The sequence below is a fragment of the Eumetopias jubatus genome, unplaced genomic scaffold, assembly GCF_037043125.1.
Source record: "Eumetopias jubatus isolate StellerSeaLion01/CBP00866 unplaced genomic scaffold, mEumJub1_p1.0 scaffold_8, whole genome shotgun sequence".
Lineage (NCBI taxonomy): Eukaryota > Metazoa > Chordata > Mammalia > Carnivora > Otariidae > Eumetopias > Eumetopias jubatus.
This window is the reverse complement of record NW_028274814.1, coordinates 94923111-94937812: the sequence shown is the minus strand read 5'-3', so window position 1 is coordinate 94937812 and position 14702 is coordinate 94923111. Positions and strand designations below refer to the sequence as shown.

Sequence of the window (14702 nt, the reverse complement as noted above, 5' to 3'; positions counted from 1 at the left end):
TGCTTTGATTACCTATCATAGTTAAATTTTATTCCAGATAGAAGTGGTGTAGGTGTTTTCCTCTAGGAAGTTCCTCAATACCTAACACTACTTGATACTTATCTAAAAACATCAAAACAAGGCACCTGGGACCTGTCCTGCATCAGTCTGCATTTAATTCCTAAGCAGGGCTAATTACATTCATCAATTAGTCCATTTTACTATCAGATTCTATTGATGGCATTTCCTGTTTTCTTATCATCTAAACAAGACTTCAGAGACTTTCACTATATACCTGAGTCCTCCTCTGCCTTTGTTTCCAATCACCCTCTGGACCACTCTTGCTCCCTTCCTTTCCACCATCAATATTATCCTAGGACAGGACCTTAATACTTAGTGTCTGAATAATTCCGACAGGCTCCTAACTAGTTTCTCAGCCTTCAGTCCATTCCATTTTTAAGCCTATTTTTCACCGTCATGCTGATCTTCTTAAAGCACTGTTGCCACGTGCCCTCGAGGTTTTGATGGTTCACTACTAAATAGGATATGCTCCTTCTTTAGAGCAACACTTGAGGACCACCAACGCCTGTTCTTAATTTATCTTTTTCAATCATCTTTTCCATTAGTTCTGTTACAACCTTTGTTTTAAAAATGTGAATTTGTTCCAGTGCAACTGATCTATCAGGGACCAACTTAAACATAATGCAAATTTCTCATAATGCACAATTTCATCTACAAGAAATACTAGGTGAATGCAAAAAAACACACCTAGCTGAATGGAGCCAGTTATAAATACACAAAACTGACATACTTCAAACATCTACCTGCTACCTCACTTCATTAGGTGTATTATAAGCTACCTCCATCCATATCAAGTGTTACAATTTTCATTTTCATTTCAGCTAACCTCCTTCTACACCTCACAGTAACTCACAAGCTGCAACCCCTGACAATTCCACAGGTACACTTCAGTGCTTTTTCAAGGTAAGGTGCTACATTTATTGTAGCGTTTGTGTATTTCCTGTTTAACAGTGTTTTGTTAAGTTTTTATCTTTTGATGTATCACTGACGGATTTTTAGTACTGTGCTCACAACTCTATTTTCCCCAAAAGACCTGTGGGTTTTCTGCACAATTTTGCATGCTGTTGTGATTTTTTTAGGAATGCACAGGTCCCGTGGTGTCATAACAGAACTGACTCTACTTCCTTTCATGAGCTTTCTGCTCCAACCTGATAGAACTACCACCTCCCCTTGGGTTTTCCAACTTACACATCCTACCAAGAATTCCTTCCTCTTCTTTTCATACCCAACAACTCAAATCCCAGTAATTTTTCAAAGTGTGATTCAATTCTTTCTCCTAGGAAGCCCCTGCTTATTCTCGGAATTCATTTGGTACCTGCTTTGTATTTTTGCCTTTTATCAGTGTTTAATTCTTAGTACTTAGTGTCTGAATAATTCTGATGGGTAGTTAAGCCTGCCCACCCCTATTCTTCAATTTGATCAGAAGTTTTTTGAAAATAGGGGCGCCTGCCTGGCTCAGTCAGTAGAGCATGCAACTCAATCTCAGGGTTGTGAGTTCCAGCCCCACACTGGGTGTGGAGCCTACTTAAAAAAAAAAAAAAATTTTTTTTTTGAAAACAAACTTTAGTCTTCTAGCGCTCTGAATGTTTCACAGCACCATCAGCAGGCTTGCAATTAGAGTAAAAATCAGTATCAGTAAAGACTTTCTGGTATCTTACATCTTCTGCCATTCTCCAACAACTTATTTTCCAAATGATTCTATATGGATTCCCTTCTACAGGTTCTAATTCTGTTCCTATAAAACAGTAAAAGAAATACAAATTTATAGTTTAAAATAGAGAACTCCTTATTTCAACAATTTCTAAAAACAAAAGCTATGCTTCATAAAGACTGGCATTTAGAGCTAAATATATCCCTAATTCTCAGAATCAAACCTACTAAAATACCTCCATTCACATTAGGGTCATGATAGAGTTTCCAGCCTTCAAGTGTTGCAGCTCTCCATGCCTGACCACAACGTTTACAGAGTCGTTGTGCCTTTAGAAACAAAAAAGAGCAGTCAGTTACATAACCAGTGCGGTACTGGAAAAGTACTTGTGCTTTATAGAAAAGTATAAGCAGGGGCACCTGGGTGGCTCAGTCGGTTAAGCATCTGCCTTCAGCTCAGGTCATGATCCCAGAGTCCTGGGATCGAGCCCCACATCAGGCTCCTTGCTCAGCTGGGAGCCCGCTTCTCTCCCTCTCCCCCTCCCCTCCACTTGTGCTCTCTCTCTCAAATAAATAAATAAAATCTTAAAAAAAAAAGTATAAGCAATATATGTCAGGATTAGATAACTTAAAGAACGATGTTGCAAAGGACAATGTAGACAACTTCGCCACCAGCATGCATGTCTTTTCTGTGGTCTCCGCCTTTCTTTCTTTCCCTAATAATCCCTTTGCTCTTTGATTTTGGGCTTACTAACTGGCTCCCATGGTGCCCACAAGCATTTAATTCTGCTAGACGCAAATGCGGCTAAAAAGGTCAATGATCCCTGATTCACACAAAAGTATTATGAAAACACTGTTAGTCTCTATAATGACAAGGCGCTAGTGCTCACTCGGCCCACTGATATTTATGTTAACTGTGACCAAACAGATCAGCTTAGACTAACCAGTGAAATAGATACGTAACCTCTTTAGGAACTGTCTCTTCCCCATTTAGTTGATATGGTCTGGGTAAGATCCTATGATCCCACCTCTGAACTCTAAGATTAGGGATGTGACCTAGTAAGAATCACTCCTAGGGCTCTTGCTGGAGATAGTGAGAAGGAGACACACTTCTTCTGCTGGAATTGCTAGCTGGCAGAAGGATGTAAGCCTGGGGCTGTTGGGTCATCACTGACATGAGGAGTGGCTTCTTGAGAATGAAGCCACAGAGAGAGGGACAGAGCCAAGAGCCTGGGAAAGAGATGGTATCCTAGGGACATCTTTTGAATTCCTGGATCCCGCTTAAAACCAGATATAACCCCCTATACTTCCCTGTTCCATAAACCAATCAATTCCTCCCTTGTAAATAACCTGAGTTGGGTTTCTATCACTTGAACCTAGAGAACCCAATTAATATGACCAGTTAAAGAATATCCTACCCCAAACACCATTCTAGATTTGTTGCTATTAAAAATTATAAATGTAGTAACATGGAAAAATGTTTTGATATGCTATCTAAAAAAGGATAAAAATTGTATATAGAATCTTGAAAACATTTTTCTAAGCAAAATAAATCAGATACAAAAGAACAAATATTGCATGATTCCACTCACATCAAACAGCTAGAATAGGCAAATTCATAGACAGAGAGTAGATCAGAGGTTGCCAGGGGCTGAGGGAAGGGAGAAATGGGGAGTTATTACATAATGGTTACAGAGTTTCTGTTTGGGTTGATGAAAAGACTTTTGGAAACACAGTGGTGATGGTTTCACAAAATTGTAAATGCAATTAGTGGCACTGAAATGCACACCAAAAATGGTTAAAATGACAAAATATGTTATATATATTTTACCACAGTGGGAAAAAAATGAATAATGCAATGTATCAAAACTATTGACTTGTATATTTTAAATACAAGATAAAGGATGAATTATATGGTATGTGAATTATATCTCAATAAAGTTGTTAAAAAAACCTCAATGTATTATACTATGATTATGATTATGTTCAAAAGAGGTACAAAAGAAAGGTCTTATCAAAAGATAATAAACACAAGTGCTGGCGAGGATGTGGGGAAAAAAACCCTTGTGCACTGCTGATGGGAATGCAAACTGGTGCAGCTGCTGTGGAAAAAACAGTAAGGAGGTTCCTTAAAAAATTTAAAATAGGAAAACCATATGATCTAATAATTCCACTTCTGGGTATTTATCTGAAGAAAACAAAAACACTAACTTGAAAATATATATACACCCCCATGTTCACTGCAGCATTATTTACAACAGCCAAGATACAGAAACAACCTAAGTGTTCACTGGCGGATAAATGGATAAAAAGATGTGGTACATAGATATACAATGGCATCTGCACCAACACGGATGGGCCTAGAGGACATTATGCTAAGTGAAATAAGTCAGACTAGGAAAAATATCATGTGACCTCTCTTATTATATTTGGAATTAAAAGGGTAAACAACAAAAGCAGCTCATAAATACAGAGAACAGTGGTTGCCAGATGTGGGGGTTGGGAGAAATAGATGAAGGGGGCCAAAAGGTAAAAGGAAAAAAGAAAAAGAAAAAAAATCTTGTTCTCTTGTCAAGTCTTGAGGCTCTAACACTTAGTTTCTTCATAAGGTGAAAATGTTAATGAGAGTTCTCATTTACTGAATATTTACTATGAGCAAGACATTGTGCTAGGTACTTCACATGAACTGCCTCACTTGACCCAACGAGAGAGGTGCTAATTATGTGCCTTTAATAGATGAGAAAACTGGGGCCCAAAGGTGATTAGCTTACTCATGGACACACAGTGAGTGGTACAGTCAGACTGACCACACTGTAATAGAATAGGCACTAAACTGGGATCAGAGCCTTGCATTCCAGCCTTGATTATTTCACTAATCCTGTGACCTTGGAAGTCACCCAAGCTCTCCGGGTTTCAGGGCTGTATTATTATTTGCTTGTAAATGGGAACGATGGAAAATATGGACTTTATTGAAGTCCTTGCTATCTCTAAGAAAAAAAAAAAGGCAGAATGAAAAAAGAGTGCTGTAAGCAAATAATAATAATAATAATAATAATAATAATAATAAAAAACCCCACTATCTGTGGTTACGTAAAGGTAGTGGGACCTTGAGAATTTTTGTTTTTCAAGGCTTCGTAAGTGATATTTTTGTTTTCTGTTTTTTAAAATACATCCTTATTTGCCACTGTTATTTCCCACATCACCAGGCAGAGGGGCTAGAACTTAAATATTTTCTGAATAAAATGAGTATGTAATAACCACTTCTTTTCTTAGTTAAAAAATAAGAATGATCCTTAGTAATTCAAGACTTACTACCATAAGAAATTACAATAGTTTGAACTAACATATATCTACCTAAAGAACATCACCAAGAAGACTGCAAAACAGGTGCAAGCTCCCAGGCATCAGACTGTCTCACCTCAAGAGTCAGCCAAGCCATCCAGTAAGCTGTCTAATTAGATACTTCACATTCTATACGTAAGATTTTAACTATCACAAAAGAGATTTTAAAAAGTAAGATTAAAAGGAAGAAGTCTGAGGGCCATTCAAGGGTAAATAGTGTCATCCAGAAAAGCAATTAGGGTCAGACACATTCTTAACTCTTAAAAATCAGAACTAAAAATTAGGGGGTTATGCCTAGGGTATGCAGTACAACACAGGGAGGCAAAATTTGACTTCTTAAAAAGAATTTTCTATTAGAGTTGCACAAACAAGAATGCACTGCCTTCTGAATACGTTCAAACAGAAAGGAGATCCAGAAATACTGTGGAAGAGATTATTGTATCGAGGAGACATACTAGGTGTCACAAAGATCCCTTACAACTTAAAGAGTCTATGACTTTGAAGGGGCACCTGGGTGGCTCAGTCATTAAGCATCTGCCTTCGGCTCAGGTCATGATCCCAGGGTCCTGGGATCGAGCCCCGCATCGGGCACCCTGCTCAGCGGGAAGCCTGCTTCTCCCTCTCCCACTCCCCCTGCTTGTGTTCCCTCTCTCGCTGTGTGTCTTTCTCTGTCAAATAAATAAATAAAATCTTTAAAAAAAAAAAAAGAGTCTATGACTTTGAAACTGAAGAAGCAGGGATATATGACTTACCTCTTCTGTCATTCCAGCACGGATTAAAGTAAAAAGATACTTGAGTAATCGGACTTCATCTTCTCTATCCAGATCATCAAGGGGCATTTTCTGTCTAATGGGAGCATCTGGGTCCTACCCTCCCCCCAAAAAATCAATGATAAATTCTTTGGACCCACATACATTTTAAACATCACCAAGAGATGATAAATCTTCTGAGTTTATATACTGAAATAAATTTATTTACAATTCAGTTAAGTAACTAAGGGAGTGAAAGTACCACAGGTGTTCCGGATAGCCACACAACTGTCTGCTGCCCATTCAAAACAAACTCTGTTGGCCCACCAAGGTACATGCCTAGGTCAGGCAAGGCAGTAACACCACTATGGCAGCCTAGCCAGACAATTCTAAAAATGCCACTCATCATTCAAGCTGACACATGAGCTGTACTCTGTTGTAGCAATTACACAACCAAGGTAATTCTAAACAGAATTAGGCCTAGATGGAAAATGAGCACAGAGAAAAAACTAAAGGGGGAGTTGACAATACATTCTGTGACTTGAAAATGCTTAGCTGGTACTCTGAGAACATATGGGAAGAGAGCCCATTATGGAACTAAGGCCAAATAAAACACGCCGGTGTCCAATAAAAAAATGTTTTAAGAACACATTTCTAGTAAATAAAATCCACCTAAAACAGTTATTCCCACCTATTTTTCATAAATAGAACAAAATGTGCCTTTAAACATTTGGGATAACATACTGTCCTCACTTTTGCAGCAAAGAGCACATGTGATCTTCATGATGAATTTTAAGTGAAAAACTATTTTAATGTGACTCTTATTTCAAATGTTACTAAGTGTATGGTATTATGAATATCGATTCAGAAAATAAAGTTCATAATAGGTGAAATAGCTCCTTCACAAATATTTTGCAGACTGATACAATCATTCAGTTTTGGAACACTGTCTCTTTCTGGCAAGAAGGAAATTAACACTTGCCAGATGTTAAGATTAAATGATTTTTAGTTGCTTGCTATAGGGTAATTTAGCTATGATTTATTTCAAGCTCTTCTAGTAGTTACCAATTTTCACCAAAACCACTTTTGTTACTCAATGGAATTTTTTTCAATTTTTCCAATTGTTACTTATTTCTCTCACTTTTCATTATAAACATTTAGTTCACGTCTCCACCTGTCACAAAGCTCTACTCCTTTATTTCTACAAGAATTAGACTCCTGTTCTTTTCAAATCTACTGTTATATTCCTATTACTCATATCCTAGAATGACCTTTCTAACCTCAAACTAATTCAAAGCTTTTTTTCCCCTGCTTTTTATATATAAGAGCTTTCATAAATCATCACCTCATAGTTGAAGAGTCAAACCTTACTGTAAGACCAAAATTAATTTGTTTTTACAGCTGGCAAATCACTTTCTCTACCTTCTTTTACAATTTACAAATCAGGGGCCATAGATACGTTCAAATACATTCCATCAAATTCAAATGCAACTGAGTAGTTTGAGTTAAATGGTATATGCAAACCTTTGGGAAACCAAAACAAGGATCTGTGTGAAAGAAAATTCTCAGCCTTTAAAAAACAATCATGGAACCTTGAAGACAACTTTCATTTCAATGAAACTTACCAATTCGGTGACAAGGGGACGGACACTTCCTATGTAGGAAGGTAGCTGCCGCTGTTTCAGGGTATGTAGGGTATTTTCCCTGCAAGAAAAAGTACAGAAGTTTTTACAAGAGTAATTTTAGTAGGTCTATTTAAGACAATAAAATCAAGTCAAAGTAAGAAAAAGTACGCATTATCCTTTTATTATTGAGTTGTAGTTCTTTATTGGCTACAAGTCTTACACGTTTCTTCCAGTGTGTGGCTTGCTCCCTTTTATTTTCTTAATGATGTCTTTAATGAGAAGTTATTCATTTTGATGAATCCAATCAATTTTCCCCAATTACTGCTTCCTATGACCTAAGAAACTCTTGCCTATCCCAAGTCACAAAGATGTTCTCCTATGTTTTCTTCTAAAAGCTCTGTGGTTTTAGCTTTCGTGATCCATCTTGAATTAAATGTTGGGTATGGGTGAGGGAGGTGTCAAGGTTGACCTTTTTTTGCATCAATACCCAGTTTTTTCTGCATGGTTTGTTGAAAAGACATTCATTCCCCCCACTGGACTGCTTAATGCCTTTACTGAACATCAACTGACCATCTAATGTGGGTCTGTTTTTGGGTTCTATATTCTGTTCCACTGATCGGTAAGAAAAGGAGACTAACCATAAAAAATGTGCAAAAAAATCCTTAAGGCATTTTACCTTAAATTTTTAAATTTTAAATGAAAATTGCTTTTTTCCAGAAAAATCGTAACTACTCGAGATTTAATTTTTAACAAACACTGAATAGCACTAAGTTCCTAGTTAAGCAGAGAAAAGATATAACAATGGACTTGCAGACTTTGTACAGGCATAACTGAAACACAATCTGAACTCTTTCTTCAAGATTTGAAATAAACTGTCCCTTTAACTTAGGGATGCTATTTGGTTTCAAGATCCTAAAATAATTTAGAAGGATTGAAGGATTAACGACCAAAGTTTTTTTTTTTTTTTTAAATCACAAGTAGCTGGAAACATAGCTGAAAGTATCTTCTTGATGATCGAATTACAATTATTAAGGAAATATAGCCAGTTAACTGAAAACACAAATCAGACCATGTCATTATTCTATTCTCAAGGTTTTTTTTTTTTTATACTTGCTGATTTTTTTTTTAAACAATCTTTTTTTTTTTAAAGATTTTATTTATTTATTTGAGAGAGAGAATAAGATAGAGAGAGCACGAGAGGGAAGAGGGTCAGAGGGAGAAGCAGACTCCCTGCTGAGCAGGGAGCCCGATGCGGGACTCGATCCTGGGACTCCAGGATCGTGACCTGAGCCGAAGGCAGTCACTTAACCAACTGAGCCACCCAGGCGCCCCTATTCTCAAGGTTTTCTATCACATATAGAATAATGTCCCACAGGGCGCCTGGGTGGCTCAGTTGGTTAAGCGACTGCCTTCGGCTCAGGTCACGATCCTGGAGTCCCAGGATCGAGTCCCGCATCGGGCTCCCTGCTCAGCAGGGAGTCTGCTTCTCCCTCTGACCCTCCCCTGTCTCATGCTCTATCTCATTCTCTCTCTCAAATAAATAAAATCTTTAAAAAAAAAAAAAAAAGAATAATGTCCCACAACCTTACCCTGGCAAAGGTCCTAGAGGATTTGACCCTCTTCAATCTCATTTCCTACCATACTTTTCTTTGCTGTGTTCACACTGGCCTCCTTGTGTAAATACTCTACATTTTCTGGATCTTTGCAGTTTCTGTTTCTGCCTAGAACACTTGTCGCCCAGATGTTTGCATGTTTTGCCTCCTCTCACTCACTACTTGTTACTTCCTCAGAGGTCTGCCCTGATTACCTCTTCTATTTAAACCTGTACCCACTGTCATCCTCTATCTATTAACTCTTTTTTTCGAAGCTCTACTTACCCAACAGGCTAAATATTTGTGGTCTAACTCTCTTAAATAACTATAACGCCTTAAAGGCAGAGTTTTTGTCTGTTTTCCTGACAGAGTGAATAAGCAGTAAGAACTGAATAAATATTGTTGAAAGATAAAACCAATGTTGAGTGACTTTAAGCATAAATATTTAGTAACTTACCAATATACTGATTTTGCATAAAACTCAATATTATCAGAAAAATCTCCAATTTCATCTTTGGCAATGCTCTCTAGCCAATCCACCACCAGCTAGGAAAGAGAGAAAAAAGAGTATTAACTATAAAATCTGTCAGTGTTTTATTTGAAGTGGTACTTATATCCTTAATTCAAAAAAGGTTTGTTTAAAAAAATACCAACTAACAATTTTTCCAACCATTTTTTACTTTTTTAAGATATACAAATATGGCAAAAGAATGAAATGTTCTATACAATTCTTCAAAGGCTATGCCTGCAAATACTAGGGCTATTATTCAAAAACTGAAGAACAGGTTCTTAAAGCCTTTTAATTACAAAAGATCAAAAAGAAAAAAAATTTTTAATGTTTTAAACTTAAAAAAGTTTCAGTTCTCTGTATGTCATTTACCTTTTCTCCATGTTGCATAAAAAAATATTTCAAAATTCTAATCATACCTGACTTTGGCGGACAAGTGAATCTCGCTGAAATAACGCTTCCACCACCACTTTCTCACTGGCATTAAGAGCCTATTAAAAAAATTATTTGAAGGAAAGAAAAAAAAAGATGTTCAATATTATTTTAAAGTGAATCTGACATAATTATATTTAATTACCCATAAACGTTTAACCATAAAATAAATCCGTATATTCATATTTCAAAAATTTTCATAAGTAAATTTCAAACTGCTACATCAATTTGCAGGTGCTCTTACTCAATACTTTAATTCTTTGGCTACACTCGGAATTTTAAAACATTACTTCCCCATAAGTGGTGTTGTGGGGAAAAATAAAACATAGAACAAAATGAAACAAACAAAAAAGTCTTAATAAAGGGCAGTATGTAGTCATGTGACGTATCAGAAAGTGAACATTTAAAAACTTTAAACTCTTTTCACTTTACATGGCAGAAGTTGATAGGTAATAAAACTTAACAATCCAAGGGTCTTAAGACTGACTTTAAAAGCCAACTTCACATAAATATTAGCAAGTAATATTAAGCAGTATATCAAAAGGTAAGATATTGTGACCAGTAGAAGTACAGGTCAAATCTACTAATTAATTCATCTTATTTGTGGGTTAAAGGAAAAAGCAACATGAACACCTTGACAGATGCCAAATGTCACTTGATAAAAATATCTTCATAATTAGAAATAGAAGAATACTTTGTCAATATAATAGACTATCTAGTTGAAGCCTATAACAAATGTAACTATAGAGAGACATTCCTTCAAAATTGAGAAGATGGGGCACGTGGGTCGCTCAGTTGGGTAGGCATCTGACTTTGGCTCAGGTCATGATCTCAGGGTCCTGGGACTGAGCCCCGCATTGGGCTCCGTGCTCGGTGGGGAGTCTGCTTGTCCCTCTTCCTATGCCCCTCTCCCCCCGCTTGCACTCTCTAATAAATAAAATCTTTAAAATAAAAAAAAAAAATCGAGACGATGAAAAGAATTCCTGTCAATTATTCAACTTTACTTTAAAAGTTCTAACTAATACATAAAACCAGAAAAAGAACTAAGTAGTAATAAGTATGGAAAAAACATCAAAGTCATCACTATTTGTAGACTGTAATGAAATAGTGTTTATAGGGGCACCTGGGTGGCTCAGTCATTAAGCATCTGCCTTCAGCTCAGGTCATGATCCCAGGGGTCCTGGGATCAAGCTCCACGTCGGGCTCCCCGCTCCGCGGGAAGCCTGCTTCACCCTCTCCCACTTCCCCTGCTTGTGTTCCCTCTCTTGCTGTGTCTCTTTCTGTCAAATAAATAAAATCTTTAAAAAAAAAATAGTGTTTATAGAATGAATTAAAAGATTGAAAAGATATTAAAAATATTTTAGTTTCGTGAAAGAACAGATTAACAGACATGTATGATTGAAATCATTTACTATAAAAATGTTTATTTATTTTCTCCTTTTTAATGTATTTATAGGTGTTTCAAACATGAATTACTTTTATAATCAGAAAATAAGAAGCAATTAAACCCCAAAAGGCTACCTGGTCTTTATGATTTTAAGACATATTTTTACGTAGTTTCCATGTTCTTCAAACAGATTATGAAAAAATGATGGGAGATTTATGATCTTGTTCTGAAGAGCTAACATAATACACCAAAACTGGATGAGGATAAGTCACAAAAAAAGAAAATACATTTGCAAAAGTTCTCAATAAAATATTAGCTAATAAAATTTAGTAGTATATTTAGGAATATATGATAACAGAGTTTATCCTACTTGAAGATAACATTAGGAAAATGCAAGCCATTACATTGATAAATAAAGCAGATATTCATGGAAGCTAAAACATATCTGAGTGCATTCAATATCCATCCCAACTATTACCTAGTTAAGAGGAAAAAAAAAAGTCCTTAATCTGCAATAAAACAAAAGCATTTTTTTTTAAAGATTTTATTTATTTATTTGACAGAGAGCAAGAGACACAGGGAGAGAGGGAACACAAGCAGGGGGAGTGGGAGAGGGAGAAGCAGGCTTCTCACGGAGCAGGGAGCCCGATGCGGGGCTCGATCCCAGGACCCTGGGATCATGACCTGAGCCGAAGGCAGACGCTTAACGACTGAGCCACCCATGCGCCCCAAAACAAAAGCATTCTTATCAAAAGTCAGGAATAAGAAAAAAATGCCTGCTATAACTAATACAATTCACTGCTGTACAGGTGTTCGTAGTCAATGTTATAAGGCAAGTAAAAGAAATAAGAGATTAGAAGGATTAAAGGAAACTTATTATGTGTAGACAATTACTGCCAATGTAGAAAACTCAATAAAATCAAATGAAAAAACCAGCTGGAGCTAGTAAGAGTTCAGAAAAATGTCTAAATATGAGCTCTACCCACAAATCATTAACCTTTTGACAGTAATAACTAATTAGAAAATGTAAGGACAGAGAGTCCCTTCACAATAGAATTTATATAGACTTTTATAGAGAAAAGTACAGATTTATATAAACTATAAAAAATCTAAATAAAATAAGTGGAGGGTTGGGGTAAATGGAAGATGGACATTAAGGAGAGCACGTGATATAAAGAGCACTGGGTAATGAGCACGTGATATAATGAGCACTGATGAATCACAGACCTGTACCTCTGAAACCAATAATACATTACATGTTAATTTAAAAAAATCTAAATAAATGGAGAGATGTGCTATGATCATAAACAGATTCAACATGTAAAGACATCATTTCTCCCCAAATTTATAAATTCAATACCACTTCAATAAATACCCCAAAAGGACTTAAAAAAAATGAAAATTGTAAAGTTAGCTGGAAAAAAGTGTGCAAAAATATATTTTTAAATGAGGAGGGAGACTTACCTTGCCAAATATCAAAACTTCTGAATTACAGACTCAGTTACTAATACTGGTTTTCAAATGAATCACTCAATAAAAGAGAAAAAAGATCTATGTATAAATATGATAAGTACATTTGTTTGATAAGTGGTGTTGGACTAAATGGATACCCATTTGAAAAAAATTCAATCTCTTTCTTACTTCAGAGACAAAATTACTCCAGGCGAATTCCAAGAAAATGAAGAGTTGGGTTTAGAAGAGAACATTGGAGAATATTTTAAATAGGCAGGAAAGGCCTTCCTTAATATGACACATAATAATGAATGACAAAGGAAAACCTGACAGATGTGAGCACATAAAAATCGAAATGTCTGCTTGACAAAGACCCCTTAAGCAAAGTTGAAAGACAAGTAACAGAAGACTATCTTTAACATATATAAGAGGAAACAATAATTGGAAAATGAGCAAAGGATATGAATATAGAATTTGTATTAAGAATATTAATGCTTAAGAATGAAGAACACTCCACCTTGCTAACGATCAATGATATGCATATTAAAGTAACACACTTTCCCTCCGATTGGCAACATCAAATGATTAATATTAAACATCTTCACCCACCATCAGTACATTCCACTGGGAAGGTAATATGATAATCTCTATCAAACTTTGACCCAACAATTTCACTTCTACAAATGTAGAAAATTTTGGAATATACAGATAAATATGAAAAATGCTCATTGCATTACGGATTGCTATAGCAGAAATACTGGAAGCAACCTACATATGTCCATCAGAATGTCTGAAGAAATTATGGTTCACTTATACTCTGGCATACTATAAAAAAATAAGGTAAATCTACATGAACTGACATTAAAAAAGATACTGATGAATAAAAAGAAACTAAGTATAATGTATAAATGAAATCATACTATACATGAAGAAAACTATGTGGACATATAAGGGTACACAGAAGACTGTCTGGTAGCAAACTCTCAGACTGAAGAGTAAGAGAGATAAAAGAGGACTTTTACCTTTTACTCTAATATAAATTGGTATTTGATCATTTTATGAGATTGTGATCTTTTACTTGTAAAATTTCTAAAATGAAGACACTCAAGATGGTCAAAAATCAAATTCTATTACTAAAAACCATTTTAATTTTTAAATATTTATAAAGGAAAAAACTAAGCTTAAGCTTACCGTAACTGCAAAAGTATTTTCCTCTTCTAATGCAGACTGTACTCTGTCTCTGAGGAAAAATAACACAAAATGCAAAAGCCTTAATTTATATATGAAATCACTTTTTAAACTACATATATACACAAACCTGCATTCTATCCAGCATAAACGAATGAGTTTCCAATCAAACTTAATCATTCTTTAAAAACAAAGTTACAAGTAATACCTTCTGGATTTGATATGGAGACCTGAACAAAACCAATACTAAAAATACACACTGCAAAAAGTCTGTCTTGGCTACCTACTAATGGAGATACCTAACTTTTTAATATAATGTTTTCACATGGCAAAAATTAAATAATCTGATTTTCTTTCAAGATTTTCTCATCATGATGAAAAAGCAACAGAATGTGAGCCAAAGCTACTGAGCATCTGAAAGAAGGAAAATGTGGTTAACTTCTTTCAAAGTGCCGCTTGACATGAAGTCTGTTTTTCAGTTCTTTTTCTTATCTACCATCTCCTAAGTATTGAAGTATTTTCACCACTTTCCTTAAATCGTTATACATATATTCTTGGGACCTACTAGCTTTATGACCTAGCATTTCCCTCTTCCCTCCTAGCTCACCAATGATCTAATGACAATGATCTAATGACAAGGCATACGAAATGATAAATATCAAAAACAGCAGAACCTATTTCCAAACACATCCCACTTAAACTTTTAAATTAATTTGCCTG

General features: G+C 35.7%; 1 protein-coding gene across 1 annotated transcript in view; it reads right to left on the bottom strand.

The window, feature by feature from the left end:
- NUP107 (nucleoporin 107) overlaps window positions 1–14702 on the bottom strand; it is a 48271-nt gene that overhangs the window by 19342 nt on the left and 14227 nt on the right. The window contains exons 8-14 of the mRNA XM_028110855.2: window positions 13986–14034; window positions 9943–10014; window positions 9473–9561; window positions 7424–7502; window positions 5802–5915; window positions 1947–2037; window positions 1719–1795 (exon numbers count right to left, since the gene is read on the bottom strand). Coding sequence (XP_027966656.1) covers window positions 1719–1795; window positions 1947–2037; window positions 5802–5915; window positions 7424–7502; window positions 9473–9561; window positions 9943–10014; window positions 13986–14034 — 571 coding nt within the window. The remainder of the gene's footprint in view (window positions 1–1718; window positions 1796–1946; window positions 2038–5801; window positions 5916–7423; window positions 7503–9472; window positions 9562–9942; window positions 10015–13985; window positions 14035–14702) is intronic.